The sequence below is a fragment of the Erinaceus europaeus genome, chromosome 1 (assembly GCF_950295315.1).
Source record: "Erinaceus europaeus chromosome 1, mEriEur2.1, whole genome shotgun sequence".
NCBI lineage: Eukaryota > Metazoa > Chordata > Mammalia > Eulipotyphla > Erinaceidae > Erinaceus > Erinaceus europaeus.
This window is the reverse complement of record NC_080162.1, coordinates 121,574,822-121,600,219: the sequence shown is the minus strand read 5'-3', so window position 1 is coordinate 121,600,219 and position 25,398 is coordinate 121,574,822. Positions and strand designations below refer to the sequence as shown.

Genomic DNA, 25,398 nt, shown 5'->3' with positions numbered 1-25,398 from the left:
GTTGCCTAAGTTTGGAGAGCTTTCTGACAACAAATAGGGAAACTGGACTCCTTTGAGAAAAGCCTGTTTCAATAGTTTAAAACTTGAGCCAAATGAACCTGAAGGCTTTTCCATCTTAGCCCCTGCACTTGGGGCAGATTACTCAAGTAATAAGGATGTTAATCTCTGAGAGTTGTTTCTAGATTTCCAACAAAAGCAAATCTAATGTGCGATGTCAGAGCTCTCTCTATATATACTGTTACATATATGTAAGCTTCAGGATAATATGGTTGATGAAGTAAAAAATATTTCTGTGGAAAGAATACAATAATTGTCAAAATATAAACATTTCCTTATATTATGAGTCTTTCTTGACTCTTCATAAACTGATCTACATATTGTAGATTTGGAATGATATCTGTTGTGGTAGTACCAGAAATACTCAGTATTTACTAAGTAAATCTGAGAATTGAATTTTCTTATTTTCTGGGTGATCTTTCAACCTCCTATAATACTGATATAGCAATCATTTTCTTTTTTTAAGATTTATTATTATTATTATCATTATTGTTATTATTATTATTATTGCTTCCAGGGTTATTGCTGGGGCTCGAAGACTGCACCACAAATCCACTGCTCCTGGAGGCTATTTTTCCCCTTTTGTTGCCCTTGTTTATCATTGTTGTTGTTACTATTATTGTTGTTATTGCTGTCGTTGTTGTTGGATAGGACAAACAAAAATTGAGAGAGGAGGTGAAGACAGAGAGCGGGAGAGAAAGACAGATACCTGCAGACCTGCTTCACCACTCCTGAAGCTACACCGCTGCAGGTGGGGAGCCGGGGGCTCGAACTGGGATCCTTGCGCTGGTCCTTGCACTTTGTGCCACCTGCACTTAATCCACTGCGCTACAGCCCAGCCCCCCCCCCATTTTCTATACTAACTTTTTTATTTCTTCCAAACACAAATTTTGATACCTAGAAAACATTAAAAAAAAAGTTATCAAAATTGAGTGAATGAGATCATATGAAATGATACATATTCTTAGAAACATTTTTAACATCATAGACGTTCAACCACTGTTTATTGAGCTCCTGCAGTTTGAGAGACAGGTGTTGGTGATACCCTGTGATGGGTACTGGGAATCTAAAAATAGAGAATAAGAGGATCATGACACAGTCAAATACAGAAGAGCAATTGTTGCAGGTTAGTATAAAATGCTTTTGATTTTTTGCTCATAACATTTATTAAGTAATTTAATAGAAGCTGGCTATGTCAATACCAATCTGTGATACTAAAAATAAAAAAAATTGCAATAGGAAAACACAATTATTTGAATAGACAATTATCCTTTTTTGTTTAATTTTCTGCTTTTTGTTTTGAGAGAGAGAGGATTACAGACAGCAGCACCAATCCCCTTCAGTGTTAGGAGTTGGACTCTTATTTAGGTTGTGTCCTTGGCAAAGCAGCACACTGTCAAAATGAGCTATCTCTCTGATCCTTGGATTAACAATTCCCAGAGACTATACTTAGTCTAAGTGGAAATTAACAAGGACAATGTTTTTTAAACCTTCATTTCCATTTTTCCCACCACGGTTATTTCTGAGGCTTGGTACCTGCATGACTCCTTCTTCCTAGTGGCTATTTTTAAGAGGGTGAGAACACACATGCACACACACACATACACACACACACACACACACACACACACACTGAGAGGTGGGGGGCCACCAGCACACTGGTCCACCAGTCATGAAGCTTCCTCCTACAGGTGAGGGCCTTAAACCTAGGTCTTCATGAATGATTATATTTGAACTCTACTAAGTGAACCACTACTTTGTTCATAATAATAATTTGGAGGTTTTATTTAGCATAGGTACTTGAACATAACTCCAGAGATTTGATTCATTATGTCTGGGACAGAGTCATGAATTTATAATTGCAACAAGTTCTCTGAAGGTCCTGATACTGCTAGACGGTGGACAATAACCAAGCAGGACCAGTTTAAGGAGTGAATCGGACATCAGAATGCCTGCACTTAAATTCTGTTGCCACAGTTGATCAGCTTTATTAACTGAAAGCATCATCTCCTTAAACCTCTGATTTTTCATTTATAAAACAACAATAATAATGGAATCCCTTGGAACTAATGTATAAGAACTAAAAATACCTGATTTATATACTGTGCTTTGGTCAGCACCTAGTACACCAGCATATGCTTTAAAATTTGATGTTACCTTAATTAGTAGTATAAATAAATCTGAATTTTTAAATATTGTATTTATTTTGTAATTTAATAGAGACAGAGAAAATGAGAGGGAAAGGGAAGATAGTGAGAAAGAAAGTGCAACACTGCTTCACCTCTTGCAAAACTTTTCCCCTGCAGGTGGGGACTGAGGATGTGAACTAGCTCCTTGTGCATTGTTAATACATGTGCCTCCACCTGGCCACTAAACTGAAATTCTTAATAGACAGGGTTATGAAACTGTGATACATAGGCAATACCTTGCTCAAATTTAACCTGTTTTTTGAAATGCTATTTAGCTAAGACTTGGTTTTTTCATTCTTAAAAGATTGAAAGGTATCAAGACTATTTTGTTTTGTGAAAATTATATAAATTTTCAGTTTAGTGCTTATAAACAAGTGTTACTGAAACATAATCATGCAAATTTGTTTAATATTAACTATAGATACTCAACTTTAGCAGAGTTGCATGGTCAAGTCAAGACCATGTGCCCAGCAAACCCTAAAATTATGCACTAGCTGGAACATAATGAAAAAAGGTTGCCAAGTTCTAATATAGCATCAAGTGACATTGTCAGTGGATTATTAGTACTACACTATCAACATTTCTGATGTCTAGAGTGAAATGATATTTAGTTACTATATTTCTTCAATAATGTGTGTTAAGTTAATGAAGAATTTCCAGAATTGGAATATAAGATGAATTTGAGGGCTAAGTGGTAAAATGGAATAAACTCCTTCAAAGATCCTCAGACAAGGAAATGCTATTAGATGTCCCAACCCACTTTTTTAAAAATAAAAGCTGTATTTATTGTCCTTTTTCAACTATAAAAGCAATACATGATTATGGTATTTGATAATACAAAAAATACATGCATAAATTGATAATATTCTGAGTATTAGAGATTATCACATTAAAACATCTTTGTACATATTTGGGATCCTACTTTACAAAAGGGATATATATATATTTTTTCTCTTAATGTAATATATCTCCAACATCCTTGGATTATCTGAAGACATTTTATTATGCTGCTGTATAAAATGGCCCATTTTTTAAAAATACCATAAGTAATTTATTTATTGTACTCACCCTGAACTTTCAGTTATTTGAGATTGTGTTTGCATTTGTAAATGCTGTATGAAACAGACTTACTTTTCTCTAAAAGCATTTTTCCTGTGATGATACCATTTTTCTCTAAATTTCACTGTCATTAAGGAGAGTAAAATGAAAATGATCGGAGACAAGAGTTAATTTCAGGTAGAAGTCTCTTTGTCTCTGTTTTTCACATTTCCAAACCATATCAGTTTGGGGAATTTTTACTTTATGCTTAGTAACATTAAATGACTTCTATTATTTTTTTGACAAATTCTGTTTATTTTCTTATATACATCATCATTTCTAAATCCATACCACTGGAGCTGGGTAAACACTTTTGTTTTGTTTCCAGTTCCCCCTCCCCATAGAAAATAAGGCAGTGATCTTATCAAAAATATTTTATTTACAAAACAATTATACTATACATTCTATACTGGAAATACATTGAATCATTGCTAAAATAAATACAGGCAATTAATTCAATATCTTATAAGGATGAAAGGATTTGACATTTGAATGTTATCAAAGTTTAACTTAGAACATAAATAACTAAAAAGAAAAACTCAAGTTTTTATTTCACTTATTTGCGTGGTGTGTTTATTTCTGATATTCTCGAGTCAATGAGAGTTTAAGTTGCAGATGCTATGTAGCTTCTTCTTTCTTTCTTTTTTGTACCTTAAAGGTAAAATGTGCAGCTTTTTCGTAGGCAGGATAGATGGAATATAGATGTAAATGAAACAGAAAGGCAGGAAACACGTATTTGAACATTTTTCCATTAGTTTCTGCTTCATTCCAATACATTTGTTTACATTATTCTTATTTTCATGTTTTTGACATGGATCCATACAGTACCAGCTACAAGGCAAGATAATGTAAAGGGTCATGTAAAAAAAAAACAAAACTGAGTAACTGAGACCCTGAATTAGAAAGTATCTGGCCCATCAATATGTATGTGCCAATTCTTGATTAAACCTTGATATAACTGCTACTATGTAAACACATTTATATAGGCTAAGAACAAGAGAGATGATGCAATTATCTGTATGACCCAGAAAAAAAAAATCCTCCTCAGAAATAAGAGAATACTTGGAGCTTGAATCTGCCAACTTTGAATCTAAGTTTTGTGTTCATTAAAATGCATCCCATTCAGTCACGTAATTTGCTCTCAAATATGCAAAGTTAATAAGCAAAATAGAAAAAAAAGACAAGTAAAATATGTTCCACATATAGACAAGATATGGTAATTGATTCATGAAATAAAACTAAGTGCATTTATTTATCCAAATTAAACAGATAATTTTTTTTCTAATTTCCATTTTATTTAGCTTGGAGGCTTACACTGCTAGAATCTCAGTAACATTTATCTTTGATATTTATGTTCTGTCTGGTGCTGGGTGCCTAATGTTTTCTTACAAGGACCAAATTTCCCTTTTTTTAATCTAATGAAAAAAATTGCACTTTTCTACCCATCTGGCCTTGAAGTATGCTCTTTTACTACCAAAGTATGACAAGGCTTTTCAAAAAGAAATAAAAATGGGTAAAATATTGAAAGTTTAAATACCATCCTCATGGAAGTAATCTGTTGAGTTATAACAGAGAGAGAAACATTTGATCATTTCTATCATGAACATCAATCAAACTTCACATTTTGGATTTTTTTTTTAACTATCAACTTTTTCACAACCTATTTTATTTGAATTTTTAAGGAATAGCAGGTGTATCTTGGTAGACAAGTAAAAAATATGCAAAATTTGCTTTAAAAAATTAGCATACAAAATTTTAAAACACAGTACAATATACAAAGACACAGCTCAGCCAATGGCTTTTCATGTTTCCTTTGGCATTCCATTTGGTAGAGTTAAACAACAACAACAAAAAATATATATATATATATATATAAAGTTAGCTATGACATAGTCCATAAGTTAGGTTGTATGTGTTGAAAGAACTTTTCCTTGAGTTTCCAAAGTCCTTTTCTTCCATGATAACCCACATAAAGCATGGCTAGTGAGGTATATAGGGCAAAACACTGTTAGGTGGATAGACAGTAAGGAAAAAGTGCACAAACAAAGAATTCTTCCCATTTTTCATAGAAATAACAGGTTGAATCTGAGTTTCTTCTTATTGATGTATCATTTTACTTTGGCAGAATCAAAATAAACCCATAAAAATGTCTTTGTTTCAAGTCCCAGCAGCAGTGATATGTCTCCATTGTTGGCCTTATCTGATGCCACAATGCTGTATAGTCCCCAGAAGAACTAAGGTTTGTGTGTGTCTGCATGTGTGACTGCAAATATAGAACAATGTAAAATCATACATCAAGCACCATGTCATATTGTTGTCCCTTCTTCCGCCGCCCACATTTATTGATAAGAACCACATAGAGTGTCAAAAGCATGACCCAATAGCATAGATAGAGCAACGTTCCAACAATTAAGACTGTCTGTTTGGAGTCTGAGAATGGCTTTTTAGATTCCTTATAAATGGTGAAAATTACACCACCCAGGAGGATTGTAAACCAAACCGATACTGGAATGAGTCCTATGAAGTTAACAACAATGGTTTTCCTTCCAGATGTGCCCCACCCAGCCTTGTTTATTGTCGCAATTGCAAACATCTTGGCAGGAAGTAAACTTGACATATATAACACTGAGTAGAGGGACATGAAGACCATGACAATATTTCCTCGAAGGCAGCTGGCAAATGATGATTTGATGAGACCTACCAACTGGACAGTTAACAGGAAGAGAAGGATGTTCCAAATTTTGCCCCTGTAGAAGAGCTGGATGACTGTCGCAATGAGAAAGAAAGGGAAGAATCCAGTGATAACCGCTTCATAGGTCATCCACAAGTGATGCTTGTGAAACCACATTGCATTGTACAACCACTCTCGGAAGTAGCTCTTGCTCCAACGAGTCTGCTGGTTTAGCCATCTAAGATACTCTATAGGTGTTTCAGTAAGGCACTTGGATCGAGCTGTGTATTTTGTTGCATAGCCCAGACTCAGCACCCGGTTTGTTAGATGCCGATCATCACCAAAACTACATTGGCTGCCCATAAATTCCTGATTGTACCAGTCTTCCACAAATTCATGCAGCAAGGAGTTTCTGTACATTCCCAGAGGTCCACTAATACACTGGACACAGCCAAAATAAGACTGACAGGCCCTTTCTATGTTAAAGGCCATCCAGTATCTCACACTGCTGAGGAAAGAGATCCAGGAATCATACTTGTTTAAAATCTACAAAAAAAAAAAAAGGGAAAAACATGAATAAACAAAATGTAAGTCTTAGCTAAAAATACAAATGAAATCTGCATATCTCAAGTACTATGAAGAGTCAGTTTGTTATTTTACTGTTTTCTTTTGGCTTCCTTCCTCTTTTTGACATGACTTTATTTTCTTTGATTTTATATTACCAGAATAATCTCATAAGCTGTGTGCATGTATTGAAACTATGAAAAGATAACTTCTCCTTTTGTGCAATGTTTTGTTTTTCTTCCTGTTATGTTATGATATTAAGATTGCCATCTAGCCTAGTTGTGAATCTCTAAAGTTTTCTCCAGACACTCTTTCTTACCATCTAAGATTTGAAGATTTTTCAAGTCCTTTTCTCACCTGTAGTGGGTAAGCTTTAATTAAGTCAATCTTAGACTGTTAATTTTCCTACTATTCCCACTTTTTTTTTTTGCGATGCCAGTGATCAAATGATTTGCTCTGCATCCTAAAATAATAATAATCCTAAAATAATAATTTATGTAAAAACTATTGAACATTGTCAGATTTTCTTGGTAATATTCCTAAATTCTCTCCTCTGTCTCAGTTTTGCTTACTTTTAATGTTTCCCTTTGACTGGCAGGCTATTTCTTTGCCTATTCTAGTTCATTGTCTTCCCTGAATTGTCTCCATACATAGATGATATGGATCAAACAGCAGCATAATGCCTATGCTTTCAAGTTTAAGTATCCATGTATTTCTCACCTTTTTCTAAAATCTAATTGCACATTTGCAGAGTACTCATTTTAGTATTTACAAATTTTTACATATTTATGATCCCACCCCACAAATTTTAAATTGCCTTCATTACTACTCATCTCACTAATTATTTTCCACAAGTAGCAGATAATTGGGCATAAATAATAATAAATAGAAAATAAATGTCTTTAAAGTACACTTATTTCTTGTTCCTTTGCCTCCTCACAGTATAAATTTATTTGTTTTGCAATTTTGATTTTTGATTCACCACTCCTTGTGTAAAACATAGAATTATTCTTTGTCACACTGCCATTTCTTTGCCCTTACAATTCAATGATTTCCAGTATCAGGTTTTACAAGGATATTCTTATGACCTTAACAAAAATAGTGGAAATCATTACATTCTGAAATTTATGTTGTGTAACTCTGAGCTTCTAAATTATTTCAAATTAAAATAGAAAAGATTCAGTGAGTCTAGAGGGTCCTTTTTCCTTTTGCAGTGCCAGTTAGTAAGCCCAGGGTCTTGTAATTATGTAATACTGCTAAGCCACCACTTGCTAATCCAATTGATTTTTTTTTATTCTGTATTTCTTTAGAGATAGAGAAGAGCTAGACATCAAAGAACTACTATTCCACTACCCATGGAGTTCAATCAGTACTGTCCATGGTACTCCTCTGTGGTGAGAGTCACTGCAGGGGCTGAGCCAGCTCCCAGGTCCTAAGAGACAATCTAACATGTCTTTAGCACCAAAGCAAATGCCTAATACTGTTTTGTATGTAGTCAATTAATGTTTAGTGAATCATTTAGTAAGAGCACTACTAAAAGCGACTCATATAAGAAATGAAGCCATATGTACCTGAACATCACCTCCAACACCTCCAACCATGGGGTCTTCTTCTAAAACTTTCACCATCTCCACAGAGGACGCAGGATCTAGCATGGTGTCTGAATCACAGACCTGCAAAACAGAACACAGAATACGGGTTAAAGGAAGGATAGTATGCATACTCCACACAGTCAAAATGAGGCATATGTTGTTTCATTAGGCTTATGTAAGCAAATATTATGAAAATGACAGTTTCTTACATGTTAGTCAATCAAAAGAGATTGTATTTCTCAACAAGTTCAATATTGATGTTATATGTCTTACTTAATAGAACAGAAGAAATAATGTGCTGAGTGTGTCATTGCTCCAGGTCACTTTTTCATTCTGATAGAAAGACTGAGAGTAGGAGAGACATCCATGATTTGGACCTTGACAGTGTGCTTGGATCAGCAGACCTCCCTCCACCTGGTGAACTGTCTTATGAGCCTTATGTAAATTCTCTTAACTATTCTAGAAATGCTGATTGTTATATATATATATATATATATATATATATATATATATATATTTGGGGGGAGAGTAAGTCTGAAACTAAAACAACCACAATAAAATTAATGATTTTAGTCTATACCCATGCACCCCTGACAGACCATTTCTTTTTAGAAGCCCGAAGAGGCAAGTTCATAAATAGTACCTTCATTCACAGTTTGATTCCTGAACAACTGGGAAATTAAACCATCATTTAAACAAGGCAGATGAGCACTCAAAGCCTACTTTTATTTACTTTTTGTCCCAGTCACCTGGGCTACCCCTTGTCATTGGATGAGACAGAGAGAAATTGAGGAGATGGGAGATGGAGAGAGGGAGAGAAAGACAGACACCTGCAGACCTGTTTTACTGCTAGTGAAGCATCCTGCAGCAGGTGGGGAGCAGGGGCTCAAACCTGGTTCCCTGTGTATTCTTTCACGTAGTACTATCCATACTTAAGTGGGTGTGGCACCTCCTGGCCCCCCAAAATATAGCATCTATATTCATGAAGCTGACACAGGGGACAGGGCATATGATGTAGCAGACTTTACAATTTTGTTCCTTAGCATGACTTTCTTAGTCTCAAAAAGGATTTAAGTGTAATTGACTGTATTGTACAAGCCCCTTTGAAAGGTGTGTCAGATACCTGGTCCTTCAGAATGTCCCACTCCCAGAAGAAAGGGACACAGGGACGACTCCTAACTCATCCTATATTCATTCCTATCAGCTTATTTTAGTGGGGGAAGCAGTGAAACAGCTGAGAAAAGCTGCCATCTTTCCATCTGTTGGGTTATACCTATTGAAATAGATTTTTTTCTACATCAGCAAAGAAAAAAAATGGTGGTAAAGTACCAATACCTCTCTATCCCTGAGTAAGCTAAAAACAGACAAAGGGACAAAAAAAAAAAAAGAACAAAAAAATTTATTAACACTCACCTCACACCCCCCAAGGAATGTATTAAGGCCATAATCTATAGAAATTAAATAGAACTGGCTTATGATGAACCAGTTTTGTTTCTCCTACCCAAACAACAAATGGCATGATTAGCAATGGGGTTTTGTTTACGACTCCCATTATTTTCTCATCAAGTTTGGCCCTAGTTTTTAGATTTAAGCAAGGTTTAGCTTATTGTTCTGTCAAAACTGTAAAGTTTATCTGATGTCAAAATTATCCTTACCTTTCCCCAAATAATTCTATAAAAAAATAACAGACTTGACAGTTTTGAACAACAAACAACAACAACAAAAGATAAGAAAATAAGACTGAGCAGATGGCACACCATGGTAAAGACCACAGGATTTGCATGCCTGGGTCCCAAGAAGTTCCAGGTTCAATTTCTTGCACTACTGCAAGCCCAAGATCAGTGGTGACCTGGTCTCTGTTCTACCTCATAAAATAATAATAATAATAATAATAATAATAATAATAATAATAATAAATTCACATAAACAAACTATCAGAATTGAAGCAGTTTAAAGCATGAGTTTTCTAAATCAAAATCCATTTACTACATTTTATTTTGGTCCAGCAAAGCATCGCTGTCTTTAGGGGAAATGCTTGAAAGCTATAACAAGGATTTTACTTCAACAACCTAAGTCTCAGAAGATTTTTTTCTTTTTGTCCAAATGCAATACTTTGCCTGTTCCAGTGCTTGTCTAGTGTTGGATGGTATGTGGCTACCTGCTAAAGAGGAGGCAGTAAATAGACAAGAGGAAGGTAAAGGCAGAAGTTCAATTTACCTTCAAAGTCCAGCCTCACAGGAGCTTATTAAAAGCCACACCCACCTCTACTGGTTCAAACTGTCAAAGGTCTAACCAGAAAGCTAAAATAAGGCTATAAACAACAGGAAGGGGCAATCCAGAATTCATGTGTACATAACTGCCTGCCTGTGAGCAAAAGCAAGTCAATGGAACTGCTCTTTGAAATTACTAAACTTGAACCAAACTTCTGAGGTTGTACATATTTAAATTGGTCACTGCCACTCCTAGTTTCCAATAGCAATGAGCCAGAAGTTGTCTGAGAGAGATTGTTCATGTGCTGAATTTAACTGTGCCCAAAGAGAAAACTCTCAAAAAGTCCACTGGGAACAAGTCTATAGTAGCATTAACATCTTTAAAGAAGTACCACTTCTGGATGTTTTTTGGTGAGAGAATACCAACTAGACAGTCATGTGTGATAGTCTGCTAACACATTTGTATTCACTGATCTAATAATAATCATCTCTTAGTGTATAAATAGTAACTTTGGCCTTTCTTAAAATCAGCATAATCAGGACAGGAATTATAAGTGTGCCATTGCCAATTGATAACAAGTATATCACTTCAAAGATGTGCATGTATTTACTCAGCTATAACCTAAAAGCTGTAGGGGTCATACACCAGGGCACAGAGCTTAACTTTACATTGGAGAAAGCTACATGACATGATTTGCACATCAAAAACATCTTTCTAGCTACACTGAGTGTATTGCTGTAATTTGATAAACCACAAGATCACTCATCATAAGAAATCTCCTGTGCTAAATAAAAATAGACATGGGCCCTATCTCAGAGTGATGGGGTAAACAGTCAGTGGGATCTATATACTTTCCTCATGTTTGAGAGCTACTTTCTGCCCTAATCCAGGTTTCTAGTCCTATTTTAAACTCTGACACCATCTCCCCACACAATATTTTTAGCCCACCTGTGTGTTAGCTATCAGGTTCAGGCAAAAATTACTAAAGTTATGGATCCCTTAAATTATACCTAAAATGAACTTCCTAGATTCTATCCACCCTAAGATCCCTAATTCCATCTATTCCTACCTCTGGGTTCCTATTTATTAAACATTTTGTCCTGCTTTATTTCTTACTGCCTTTGAGTCACCAAGCTTCAGATGCTATCATGGTGTCATCCTGGCTTCCCAGAGAGGACCTCACCAATGTGTATGGGAACTTCACCTCTCCAGAGCTCTACCCCACTAAGGAAAGACAGAAACAGGCTGGGAGTATAGATCCACCTGCTAAAGTCCATGTCCAGCAGAGAAGTAATTACAGAAGCCAAACAGTCCAACTTCTGCACCCTATAAAGAATTTTGGTCCATAATCCCAAGAGGGATAAAGAACCTTCCAATGGAGGGTATGGAATTGAAAACTCTGTTGGTGGGAACTGCGTGGAATTGTACCCCGGTTATCATAGAGATTCTGAACAAGTCATTTACCATTGTTATGGTGCTGTAGTGAGATATTACACATACACATGTTTTGTGAAAAGGTCTGTAAAATAATTACATAATTAATATAATGTAATAATCTTTAAATGTTTCTGCTTTATAAGCAAACCTACACAAAAAGAGTCATGCCAATCATCACTACAAACGGATAGCCCAGTGGAGAGAATCAGTAAAAGAACACAAAATTAATCAAATATTTAGAGACTCTTACCACAGCAAACAAGTCCAAGTGTATCTGGGGCACTCTATATAGCTAGTTCAAAATCTATTATACACATTATTAGGATATCTATGATTCTATTACACCTTATCTAATTATTTTAAATCCACTCCACAGTAATTCAAATACAAAACTCCTCCAGAAATAACATTATATATTCTAGCAAATGCTTTCCAAGTCCCAAGTCTCCATATTTCCCAGTTTTAAGTGTGTTTCTGGTCAGGCTGGCTGATAGATTCCCGACCCCCACCATGTCATACCACTTCAAAAAACATAGGGCACTACACAGCAAGAGGAAATCATAATTACTCTAACTGCCTTTGATGAGAAAACATGTCAAAAATAAATCAAGACCCTTACTGTCACTACTGCTTTCACCTTTTTCCTACTTGTAAGGCTCAGCCCTTTATTAACCTTGACGCTTCATCTTAACCTTCATCCAGTGAGACAATTTCTGTCTACAGTGTTGAAAATTTACTCTTGGTCATGACCCTGCTACCAAGCTTCCCTGCCACAACTAAGCTACAGAGCAAACAAGGTCTTCTTACTCTGACTTCCACCTTTAAACATTGTTGTAGTGTAAAAGGGGTAGATCAGATTATTTAAAAATCATTAAATAATTACTAACAAACTCAAGGAGACAAGTGCCAGCTGATTAGCATGAGTCTCCTTCACTCAGAAAAGAAACAGTAAATTAAAGATATGATTGGAAAGAAAACAATACACAAATCTTGGATCAAAGAAACCTGGACTCCACCACTTAGCAGAAACATAAACTTGATTACACTTGAACTTAAACTTTTTATTTTACCTTCCAGGGCCTCCTCCCTCATTTGAAACATATGGATAATCAGTTATACTACATAAGTTTATTGCAGTGGGGTTAGTCAAATAATGTATACCAGGCAACTAATAATATCTAGTTAACAGTAAATGTTCAGTAAATGACTGTCGTATATAGTAAACCAAAACCAGAGACACAAATTAAGAATTTTATTTCAAAAAATATTATTTCAATAAGAAGGTATTCTTATTATTACTAAAAATAGATAAATTAGATATGACTTACTTGAATAATCAAAAACAAAAATGGTCAAATAACCAAAACATTTAAAGTTAAATTGAACTGACACTGTAAATATTGTTGAGTTAGTATCTTTATTAGGGAAAATGGAAAAAATAGAAAGTTTTAAACTGATTGTGATTAATTAATTACCTGGATTTTACTCTTGGAGTACAGTGTTTGACAACTGATCACGCAGCAAAAAGTAAACCCAGTTTGTACCCACTGAAAACTGCAAACTTGTTGCATCTTGACTTGGTATCTCTTCACTGACATTGAACCTGATAAACATGATATTTTTTGAAACCAGAACATAATTTTTTGCTATGAAAGTACATAAGTAAATAGGCGGGCAGTGGTGCACTTGCTTGAGCGTACATGTTACAATGAGCAAGAACCCAGGTTCAAGTCCCAAGTCCCCACCTGCAGAAGGAAAGCTTCCAAGGGGTGAAGCAGTGTTGCAGGTGTCTCTATGTCTCTCTCCCTCTCTATCAATCCCCTTCCTTCTCAATTTCTGGATCGCTCTATCTAATAAGTAAATAAAGATAATTTTTTAAATGTGGCAGTATTTTATGTTTTAACATAGATCTTAAGAACTGATTTGCCTGGTGAAAAAGAATATAGATTATTGTCCATTTCTATAGAATCATATAGGTGTAGAAGATAGGGCGAACAGAATAGAAAATGACCACACACACACACACACGCACACACGCACACACACATACACACATACACACACACACACACACACACACACACCTCTATTTATCCAATAACAAACGGCAATCAAAAGTGTGTGATCATTTCAACCAATATGGCTTTCTCTTGGAATAAAATTCCCCTCTATGTTTCATGTCATCATTTTTTTTTTATTTTAGAGACTAGTCAGTGATGAAAGCTACACGAATTTAGAAGGGAATTATGAGAAAGTGATTGATAAAACCTTGTCCTGGAAAAGACAGTCAGAGAGCCTGAAGTGAAGATAGAAACGATAACCTTGGTGTAGGAAGTGACTAGGTACTCTTATAAACCTGATGGAATAAAGAACTTGACCCCATTCAGAACCAATACTTCAGTTTTCCCTTTCATAGATGAGATAGATGGTCAAGTGGTAGAAAGTTGGACTTTTGAGTAGGGCACTGGCAGAGTTGTAAAGGTATGAAATAATAAATCAGGAGAGCAATAAGTAAGACCAGGCCATCTATTCAAGATCAAGTGAGAAGAGTGGTGGTCAGTGCCAAAGACCAGCTGCAACTAGTCATTCTGGCCATCTCTACACAGTTAAGCAGTGTTCTTCAGCCAGGTTTGAAAGCATATTAGCAGATGGTCAATTTCTTCCTCATTCCCTTTCTTCTCTTGTGTATTAGCACCAGAACATTACTTCCTTCCGTCTCCAACTAATAACTGGACTACATGTTCAATCACTTGTAATCACTTAATAGCCAATGTTCTCTACCTCTCATTCCCTTTGACTTTCTGTAGCTTCTGCTCTGCTTTCTGACCCTGGGTCACTCAGAATGGAAATTGAGAGCATACTAGTTAGAACATTATGAACTTTTCATTTTATAGTGTATGAATGGCTAAATATCAGGAGATTTGCTCAAGGATGGCAGGTTGAAACTAATTGGCGTTAGAATGCCAAGAGGTTTAAGTCTTGTTTTAGTGCTAAGAAGGGGCTGAAAGTCCCAGGAGAACACAGGGCTCAGTTAACAGCTGCAGCTCAGGTTAGTCTATCTGGAGCCTCCAGCCTAAAGGAAGGAAGGTTCTCAAGCCTGATTAGAGCTTTTATAGAAAATGTACTCTTACATTCCATAATGTGTATTATTTTTTTCCTCAACAGGCACAGAGTCAAGTTGTCAAGGATACAAGCAAAATTCATAACAAGAATGATGGGAGATGGGGACTTGGGAGGAACAAGTTAAAAAAGAAAGACCACACAATCATGTCTTAATTAGCAATGGCAAACATAGCAATTGTTTTCACTAGCATTGAAGGCAAAATAATAAAACAGATGTTTTCTCATTTTAAACTCAAAACCTCATTTTTCAAGTCCTCTACTAAGTTCCACAGACATTCCTTACTTTAAAAGGGTGATTTCATCCTCTCATCTGAATCTGAATTCGCCTGTGTAAACATGTAACAATGTCCTGAGTTGATGAAATTATCTTAACTGTGAAAGCTGTTAGGCAGTGGAAGAAGCTTGAAGGTACAACTCTATCTCCCTATGAGGAGAAATTGATATGCAGATTGACATCAACAGAGTTAATGCTTTAACAGCCTTCAGGTATCAAATAAAATAAATCCTTCAAAGACAATTGATGAGACTATAATTTTGAAGTTAGGACACAATGATCATATACAAAAAACAATTAGCAATATCATCATTAATAACTTCTACCTAGTCACATTGGATACACTATTTGAAATAACCATGACATTGTCTTTTTTTTTTTCTATCCAGGATGTCAATATTCAGTGAGGTGATATTGCTGTAGGCTAACCTGTGAGTAATACCTATGATTAAATTTAGTGACTGGACTTTGAAATTAGTGGCTGCTTTTTTTTTTAATTACCTTTATTTATTTATTGGATAGAGACAGCCAGAAAGGAAGAGGGAAGGGGGAGACAGAGAGGGAGACACCTGCAGGTCTACTTCACCACTTTCAAAGCTTTCCCCCTACAGGTGGGGACTGAGAGCTCAAATTGGTCCTTGCACATAGTAACAAGTGTGCTCAACCAGGTGCGCTACTACACGGCCCCCTGATATTTCCACTATATTATACTGAAGATCTACTGCCCATGCCTTCATGATAGAACCCCCCAACCCAATATGATGAGTCTTCTGCAAAGTAGGATTTCATTTTTAAGAGAGGAAAAGTGTTCCCATGAATTTAAAAACAAAGATGGAGATATTTCCCCTTCCTTGACATTATTTTGACCAAAATTTAGTGTAAACATCTGCATAAATTTACAACCGAAAAACTGTCAGGGGCAATACTAATATTTAAATATTTAAAGGAGAGAGTTTTCATGCAAATGAGGAGAAATCCTAAAGTGAGCAGTCAGAAAGAAAATGAAAGAGAAATACCCAGCCTGTCTAATTTTCAGACGAGCAAACACCATCACAAATGTTTTCAAAGGTCAAGTTGCAGTGAGGTAATGCTGTTTGAGGAGTGAAATAAACATTACTTTGGTTTTCTCTGGGAAGCCGCCTTCTGCCCCCCCACCTCTATTTTTTTTTTTCATTTTATTTTTCTTTCTGTCTCACTTTTGAATTACCTAGGCTTTTAAGTCAAAACCATTTTCATCACCATCATCATGCTTACTCTTTGGCAAGCACTCATAGCCTTCTCTCAAGTCTGCTGCTTTTCACAAGACCCTTCTGCATGGACAGACAGTGTTTTCTTATGAGGTTCAAGATTTTATGTGGAAAATGATGATGGATTTGACTTGGAAGACCCAAAGGGACTGAGAAGGTGAAGGAGGAGGAGAGAAGGGAACTAAGGGTCTCCCATTGAAAATAATCTGGACTTCTCACCACTAACCCTGCACAAGTTAAGCATTTTCATAGATAGCCTTAATAGTTTTACAAGATTTTTTTCTCTCTTTTTCAAAATGTGCTTTCAACAGCCAGGCTGTTTTCAGATGAACTGAAAGGAGTACTGTGTTCAGAAGGGACAAGGATGGGCTATAGCATATGACTGGAGAGATACAAAAGCTGCTTTATTTCAACGTATGTTTGCCCTGGCAGGAATTCGAAAACCTACCTGTACATAATCCACACTTCGTCCCAGGGCTCTGAAGGCTGTGTACATGACTTCTCTTTTTCCACCCCATTTTTGCATGATGCAAATACTTTTGTTGGACAAGACCAACTGGGTGACATGTTGTGAGCTTTCTTTATGTGACTCTTCGGTCTCTCCAGGACCCTTTTCATGGAAGTTGTTCTTCCAGATGTAAGTGGCTGATTTGTCACGACCCATGATTTCACTGAAGATGTCCATCATGTAAAGGTCATCTTCCGAGTTCCCATCTATGACCATGACAACTTTAATCCCAGGGTAGGTCAGTCTTTTCACAGATTGCAAGCATTTCCTTAAATAGTCTGGGTCTTCTTGATATGCAGCGATGCAAAGAGCAACTGTTTTGTTCAATTTAATGGGGGTCTCTAGGGATTTTTTCATTTTCCGGTGTTCCAAAAAGGCAAACAGGCTTTGGATGATAAGGTGTGATGCTAAAAAGGCACCATACAGTCCAAAAGAGAAATAGTAATTATCTGTCTGGATAAATTGGTAGCCAACAATATAAGCAGCTGTGATTCCAAGGAGGAGCGAGACTCCAAACAGTGTGGTTCCAATTATCCTCAGGATACATAGAAACCTCTCACAATGCATCTGTAATATAATCAAATGATACTCTTGGTTAACCCTTCTTGCCCCATACTTGTTAGGTACATGATGTCATGGGGAAAGCAATGGATTGGAAGCATTCAAGACTTCTACACCTGTGTTTCTCAATTAATTGTTTGACTTTCTGCACCTCAGTTTGTTGACCTACACAACAGAAATAAGGACACCATTCTATCATTCTCTGAGGGCTGTTCCAAGAATCAAACAAGAAAGCACTGTAAAGTACTACTAAAAACTACATTTTTAAAAAATCAGAGGAACCTTCTTTGTTTAGTATGCATATGACCAAAAACAGGCTTAGAAACTATATTTCTTCATCAGCAATATTATAGCCTTTAGGTTCATGATTAATCAACAATTTGTATGGCTTTATATGTTAACTCTTTTTCAGCCACCAGGTTCCAGATGCTACCATGATGCCAACCAGACTTCTCTGGACAGATGACCCCATCAGTGTGTCCTGGAGCTCTTCTTCCTCAGAGTCCTGCCCCACTAGGGAAAGAGAGAGGCAGGTTGGGAGTATGGATCGACCTGTCAACACCCATGTTCAGCGGGGAAGCAATTACAGAAGCCAGACCTTCCACCTTCTGTACCCCATAATGATCCTGGGTCCATACTCCTAGAGGGTTAAAAGAATAGGAAAGCTATCAGGAGAGGGGATGGGATACAGAGCTCTGGTGGTGGGAATTGTACCCCTCTTATCCTATGATCTTGCTAGTGTTTCCATTTTATAAATAAAACTAAAAAAAAAGAAACTACGTCTCTAGTGGGTGCCAGTGACGGTGCACCTGGTTGAGTGCACATGTTACAATGAGAAAGGACCCAGGCTCAAGCCCCTGGTCCCCACTTGAAGAGTGGAAAATGTCACAAGTGGTAGAGCAGTGCTACAGATGTCTCTCTCACTCTCTGTCTCCTCCTTCCTCTCAATTTTGGCTATCTCTATCAAATAAATAATGATATTTTGAAAAAGAAAGAAAGAGAGAGAAAAGGAAAGAAAGAAACCACATCACATATTAAGAAAGGCAAAATTTTTCCTTTGGCTTCCTTCCTCTCAATACTGACCAGTGACAAATCAATTGGGGATTATGCTACTATGATCATGTTTAATTCTATCTCATTTCCAATGCAGGTCCCTCAGATCTCACCCTTTCTATGTAACAAGCTGAGCTTTGAGTTTAGGATATCTGAACTGTAGTACTCATTCATCCACCAAATAGTTGTGTGACCCTGGTTGGATTGTTTAACTTCTCTGTATCTCTATTTCATTTTATAGCTGTTAAACTCTCTCACTTATTTCTAAATTTTCTGATGACAATAGGTTAAAACAATGAAAAAATAGGAATCCCACACAGATACCTATCAAATTCCTTTAATTCTGAATTGTATTGCCTTATCCATATGTCTCTTCTTCCTATCCACAATCACTTACACTAGGATGGCTACATCCTGGATATCAGAAACTTTACTGGAACACAGTAAGCACACAATAAACAACTGTAGAAATAAAGTATATGTTAAAGAAGAGGAAGCACCATACTTAATTTAAACAGTGAGTTTATTTTTTATTTATTTTCCCTTTTGTTGCCCTTTTGTTTTTATTGTTATAGTTATTATTATTGATGTCATCATTGTTACCTAGGACAGAGAAATGGAGAGAGGAGTGGAAGACAGAGAGGGGGAGAAAAAGATAGACACCTGCAGACCTTCACTACCTCAAACCAGGATCCTTACACAGGCCTATGCACTTTGCACCACATGCGCTTAACCCGCTACGCTACTGCCCAACTACCTGAACAGGTGAGTTTCTGAAAAGCATCTTCTGAAAAGTCATAACACATTAGACCTGAAAGACATCTCAATTCGCAATACTCAATTTGTGTCTTCCTCCTTAAGATATCTGTCTCTTCTGAATCTCGTTTTGAACAAATAGAATATAGGAGCACCATTCTTTGCATTTCCTAAAAGAGATAAAGTGCTTAGCATAGAAAAGTTTCCCTATGATTTCATGTCTCCCACCCTGAAATTTATTTTCCTTCTCTTCTAAGAATAACCTACAATGCATGTAGACAACCCAGTTTGAGCCATCCCTTACTGCTGAGTAAAGTTTAGGTGCTATGCTATTCTTCTCTCAGTTCCTCTCTCTCTCAAAAAGTTAGTCCAAAGGAATAAGGCCCCTATAAAAGCAAAAATAGAGATAATGAGCTATAATAAGTGGCATAATTAGTATAAATACAATGTTCCTATCTTTAACATTCATACTATCTTTGAGATTTTCTTCATTTACAAAATTAGTACCAGGGCCAGGTGGTGGCACACCTGGTTGAGCATACATGTTACAATGAGCAAGGACCTGAGTTCAATCCCCCAATCCCCACCTGCAGAGGGAAAGCTTTTGAGTGATAAAGCAGCGCTGCAGGTGTCTTTCTTTCTCTCCTTGTCTATCTTCCCCGTCCCTCTCAATTTCTGGCAGTCTCTATCCAATAAATAAGCAGTTTTTAAAAATGAATGCAAACTCCTTTTAAAAATTACAAAATTAGTGCATAACATTTTCCTTAATTCATTTTATTTATTTATTTTTACCAAAGCATTGGTTCTGGCTTATAGTGATGCTGGGATTGAACCTGGCACCTCATAGCCTCAGGTATGAAAGTGCTTATATATAACCACTACGCTCCAACCCCAGTCCTTCAACTAATGTCTGAATGCTAAATAATTTTATGTCCAGTGAAAATTTGGTGAGAAATTATTTGCTGGTTATAGTTATTATTATATGTTCTTATTCCAAATTAAGATTTAAATTTGAACATCCACATATCACCTGCTGTTATCTTGACTTTTTCTTGTTGTATGACATTCACATTGGTAAGATTAAGAAGCACATTTATAACCTAGTCTTCAAAGTCAGTCATTAAAAAGTTTCAGAGTAGACATACTTTATACTTTGGGGAAACTAGTGTAGTAGTGTGGTTGCTCAAAATTGTTTCCTCTTCTTCTGAGAACAGGCTACATGATGTGTTCCATGGCATTTCAGCCTTTGGAAATATGAGAGGGGTCACAGCCAGCAGTTTTTGTTTTTGTTTTTTTTAAAGAGAGGATGAGCCTCCTTCAATCTCTCCTTCCATGGGTTTGATGCACATAGCAACAAAATCCAAGGGGACTAGAGTTCAAAGATGAAGGGAGCTTTGTCTTTTGAACTGCCAGAAGATGGAAGCCAGCCACCAATCAGGAGTGCCAGCCTTGTGTTTGTCTGTTTGTTTGCCTGACATTCATTTTGGAATTAGTTCATCTTCACAAACACAACAGAGTAATACAAAGCAGTCTAGAGACCAGCATTCTAGTTTATGGGCATTCTCCTCCTTTTCTAAATGGTTATGATAGCACTTGTCAGTAGCCCTTCTGAGAGCTGCATTGAGGGACAAAATCAATGTTTGTGAAAGTCTTTTAGAAAACCAGAAACATAATAAAGTTTAAGGTAGTGATTAACAGGGAAACTAAAAGAAAAATTAACAAAGATGTGATCCCACTTCTGTCCAGATATAGGATGCCACAGTTTACAGACATGTACGTCTGACAAAGGTAATTACACTACCAATAAAAAGACCAGATTAGGCCAGGGAAATAACACCAGCAGTAGCACAACAGACCTGCATGTTTGAAGCATCAGAAATCACAGGTTCAATCTCTAGCATCACCATAAGTGAGATCTGAGTAGTGCTTTGGTAGAACAAGGAAGAAAAGAAGAAAGAAAAGGAAGGAGGGGGGAAAAGGAGAGTAGAAAAAGAGTCAGATTTCTGGAGAATGGTAAAATGCAAAGTTTTTAGTGAAAGGCAAAAAAAAAAAAGTGAAATGTCCTTTGTTAATTAAAACAACCCATGAGACTCTGAAACTCTCAAAGGGCACATTAACCAATGCCTAATGGTGCTCAAAGCACTGGACTTGGAACTTGTCATTTCCAAGACATGAGTCATTCTCACAAGAGTGAAAAATTTCAAGGGGACTAAAACACACCACCAGGGTGAAGCTTAAGTGGGTGTTTCTCTTGTGTTTAAAATCACCAGGACAGCAAAAGCATGGCCTGCCATTCTTTTCCATTATTCATATTTTCCTAGCTTTTATCAACACACGTGGACATAGAGTGTTAACATAGCATCTTCTGGCCACCGCTGAAGTGGGAACACCCTGTGACATCATCGGAGTCTACGGAATGTCCTTTTTGAAGCCTGGGAAAAAGTTTCTAGTTAACTACAACAGTGTGGCTAGAACTGAACCTTTATGTTTCTGGAGGCCTCGCATTATTGCCTAGGATGACACATGCAGCATCACAGTCCTGGCCAAAGGGCAAAAGCACATCTCAGAGCCAGCTTTGCTGAGGGAGTGCATTGATCTCAGAGTGACACAGAGGATGTTCCTTCACCGTTTCCCCTGGGCTATCTCACAGATATGCACACCATGTGTGAAATTTCCTGAGACAATCCCTAATTCAGAGACTCTGTTTCACAAGCAGACTCCTTGTCTGCCATATGACTTTATTATTAAATTGGAAAATATGGCTAGCTCGGTCCTCCAAGGTAAGAAATTACAGCTAAACACTTAGCAAAAATAGGCTTCTTAAAGAACATTTATAACATATAAAACTTGGTTTTTCCCCCTAATTTCAGACTTATGGTTAATTCTTAAGTAGTTATTGGACCTGATATTAATGTTTTAAATTTATTTTTATTAGTGATTTAATATTATTTTACAAGTGATACCAAGTATTTACTAAGCACCATCCTTCAGAAAAGTTTAGGCCAAACCAAGCATTAAAGAATAATTTGAGGTGCCAGGGGGTAGTGCACCCATTAAGATCACACATTATAATATGCAAGGATCCAGGTTCAAGCCCCTGGCCCTCATGTGGAGAGGAAAATCTTCAAAAGTGGTGAAGCTGTACTGGAAATGTATCTCTCTCATTCTCTGTCTCCCCCTTCCCTCCCAGTTTCCCTCTATCTCTGTTCAAATCAATCAATCAATCAATGAAATATTTCAAAAAGGAAGAATAACTTGAGGGGCAAGAGCACTCCTCTTGGGTAGGATGTCATACATTGCTTTGTGTTTTAGTTTTAACAATATGTGAGTAAGTATATTTATGTACATACATATGTATTGATTTCTGGAACCAAAATGAGTTGGAATAAACTGCTGGTTCTACCTTTCAATGATTGGCTAACTTTGACAGTTGTATAACACTTGCCACTTAACCATTTCATCGTTTATTTATAATATGTATCTAATCATGTTCACTCCAAAAAACAAATTATGTGATTGAAAAGGGGAACTCATTTAGGAACTTAGAAAGAGGGCCAGTGAAGTAGCTCACTTAGACAGCATGCACCTTTGATATGTACACTACCCAGCCCTACTATACTGAAGGAAGCTTTGCTGCTGGGGTATTTCTCTTCCCTTCCCTTCTCTCCTTCTCTTTTCTTCCTTTCCCTTCCCTTCCTCCTTCCCTTCCCTTCCCTTCCCTTCCCTTCCCTTCCCTTCCCTTCCCTTCCCTTCCCTTCCCTTCCCTTCCCTTCCCTTCCCTTCCCTTCCCTTCCCTCCCCTCCCCTCCCCTCCCCTCCTCTCCTCTTCTCTCTCTTCTTCTCCTCTCCTCTCCTCTCCCCTTCCCTTCTCCTCTCTCCCCTTCTCTCTTCCATTCACTCTCTCTCCTTTCTCTCTCTTTGCCTTTCTGTCTCTATCTTTAAATATATATATATAACAAAAATAACAATAAATAAAACTTTGGGTAAGAAATTATCAGCAGAGCTCATTATGTTAAACTAACTCACTGCCAGTGACTCCCCTAACACTAAGTACCTAATTAGCCTGATTTTCCTTCCCTTTAAACTGTTGTTTGCCAGTTAATAAGGGATAAGAGTGGCAGAGTGGAAAGCCTGGGAAAAGATGAGTTTAAGCCAAATTCTGCCTGACCTTATGCAAAGAACTTAAAACTTCTATAAATGAATTGTGTGCCCTTGGGTGATCAACATACAAGTGAGACTTTATTAGTTATGATATTGCTGATTTTCATAAGAAGTTTAAACATAGATTGCAATATAGACAAGCTCTGTACAAGAATGGGTACAAAGAACAAAGGCCTTTTTCTATCCATTCCCTTGAGTTTCATTTCGTCGTCTGTCAAATGGGAACACGTCTTTTTGCGGGGTTATTGCAAAACAAGGTGTCTCTCTCTCCCTCCCTCCTCTGTCTCTGTGCTTGTATGTATATTTATCCATCCATTACAACAACTGACTTAAATTAAAGTTGCACTCAATAATTGTTTTATATTGTCATTATTGTTATGGTTATTTGAATTAACATAAAGTAAGTGTAACCTAGATTGCAAAGAATGCTTTTTCACTCTTCTTCATTATATTCTTTTTTTCTTCATTATATTCTAATATCCAGTAAGCACTATGTCTTTTTTAACTTGTTCAACCCACAATGCCACAAAGGACGTAGGCATTCAAAGAACTGTTTGGTTAGTGAATACACTGCTTACAACAGCATCTAATAAATAGCAGAGGTGGTTCTGGAACATAGTCTTTCTTTACTCTCTTTACTTTCTTACACTAATGTTGATGGCAGAACAAAGCGAAAGACTCTAAACTATGTAGAATAGTTAGAATTTGTATTATTTATTTATGCAGTTGGCATTATTAGTAAAGAGTGTGTGTTTCTGCAATAAGACAATCTTGTTGGAGCCACTGGCCAGCAAATAGTGGATTTTGTGAATAAAAAGTTTACAAGTATGGTTTCCCAGTTTTGCTATGCATCCAAGATACCTGACACTATAAAAAATTACTTATTAGGAGATCCATAACAATCTGAGTTTGTCAGAATGTGAAGCAAACCGGGGCATCAAACATTTTTTAAACTCTTAATTCTAATCACAGTGAAGCAGGGCAATCACTAGGTTAAAGGGCAAGACAGTTTTCATGTTCTACTTTACATGAATAACTATCCTTCCAGTGATGCTGACTGAAACACATCCCTTCCTCTGTGTTCTAGAAATCTCAATTAGCAGTATCCAGTGAAGCATTTCAATAGTCTTCAAATGAGAATGCTTTACCCTCTGGGATACATTAAAGCATATGACCCTCCCCTTTCCCCCTTCTGACCTTCTTTGCCTTTTTGGCTTTGAAGTTGGTCTTTCCCTGTCTGGTCCCACTGCAGTTATCCTAGCAGAATCCCTGGAGCCAAGCTTGCAGGGTTAGCCAATAGCCTTTAAAAAGCCTGGTCACCCAGCTGTGTCTGAACTCAAAGCTTTAGGTTTCATATTTCTCTTCATTTGGACCATCATCAGAGATCAATTACACTTAAGATGTTGATTCTCCCAACAGTTCTATTGTTTCCTGAACTTCACTATCCTAAACTTCAGTTCAGTGTAGCAAATGGGGAAAATACAAAAGGGCTTGGCATAAAATCTCAGTTCTACCAAGTTTTTCCATTGACTCTTGGACTCAGTCTCTCTAGGTGAAAATCCTTTATCATTATGTGTGTTGCAAATAACAAGTCTCTTTCAATCAGATGTGATTTCTTCTCATCATGAAACCTGATTAAACCAGCTATGGCATATTTTAATTCAATGGTGTCATATTCACTAATCTTCAGATATTCTTCCATTCATATTTTTTGCTATTATCTAAAGATTAGTGAGTATGATGCTACTGACTTGGAATATGCCTTGAGTGAGTCGTTTCATCTTCATAAGTCTAGATACTTTTTATTTATTTTTTGATAGAACAGATAAAAATTGAGAGGGAAGAGGGATAAAGAAGCAGAGGGAGACAGAGACATATATAACATTGTTTCACCAAT

At 36.8% G+C, this 25,398-nt stretch overlaps 1 protein-coding gene across 2 annotated transcripts in view; it reads right to left on the bottom strand.

Moving 5' to 3' along the window:
• Nucleotides 1-3,578: 3,578 nt before the first annotated feature.
• Nucleotides 3,579-25,398, bottom strand: part of HAS2 (hyaluronan synthase 2) — a 31,989-nt gene continuing 10,169 nt past the window's right edge. For both annotated transcript variants that reach the window (XM_007520808.2, XM_060195645.1), the window contains exons 2-4: nucleotides 16,912-17,538; nucleotides 8,151-8,252; nucleotides 3,579-6,561 (exon numbers count right to left, since the gene is read on the bottom strand). In XM_007520808.2, the coding sequence (XP_007520870.1) occupies nucleotides 5,632-6,561; nucleotides 8,151-8,252; nucleotides 16,912-17,538 (1,659 nt within the window). In that variant the 3' untranslated portion in view covers nucleotides 3,579-5,631. The remainder of the gene's footprint in view (nucleotides 6,562-8,150; nucleotides 8,253-16,911; nucleotides 17,539-25,398) is intronic.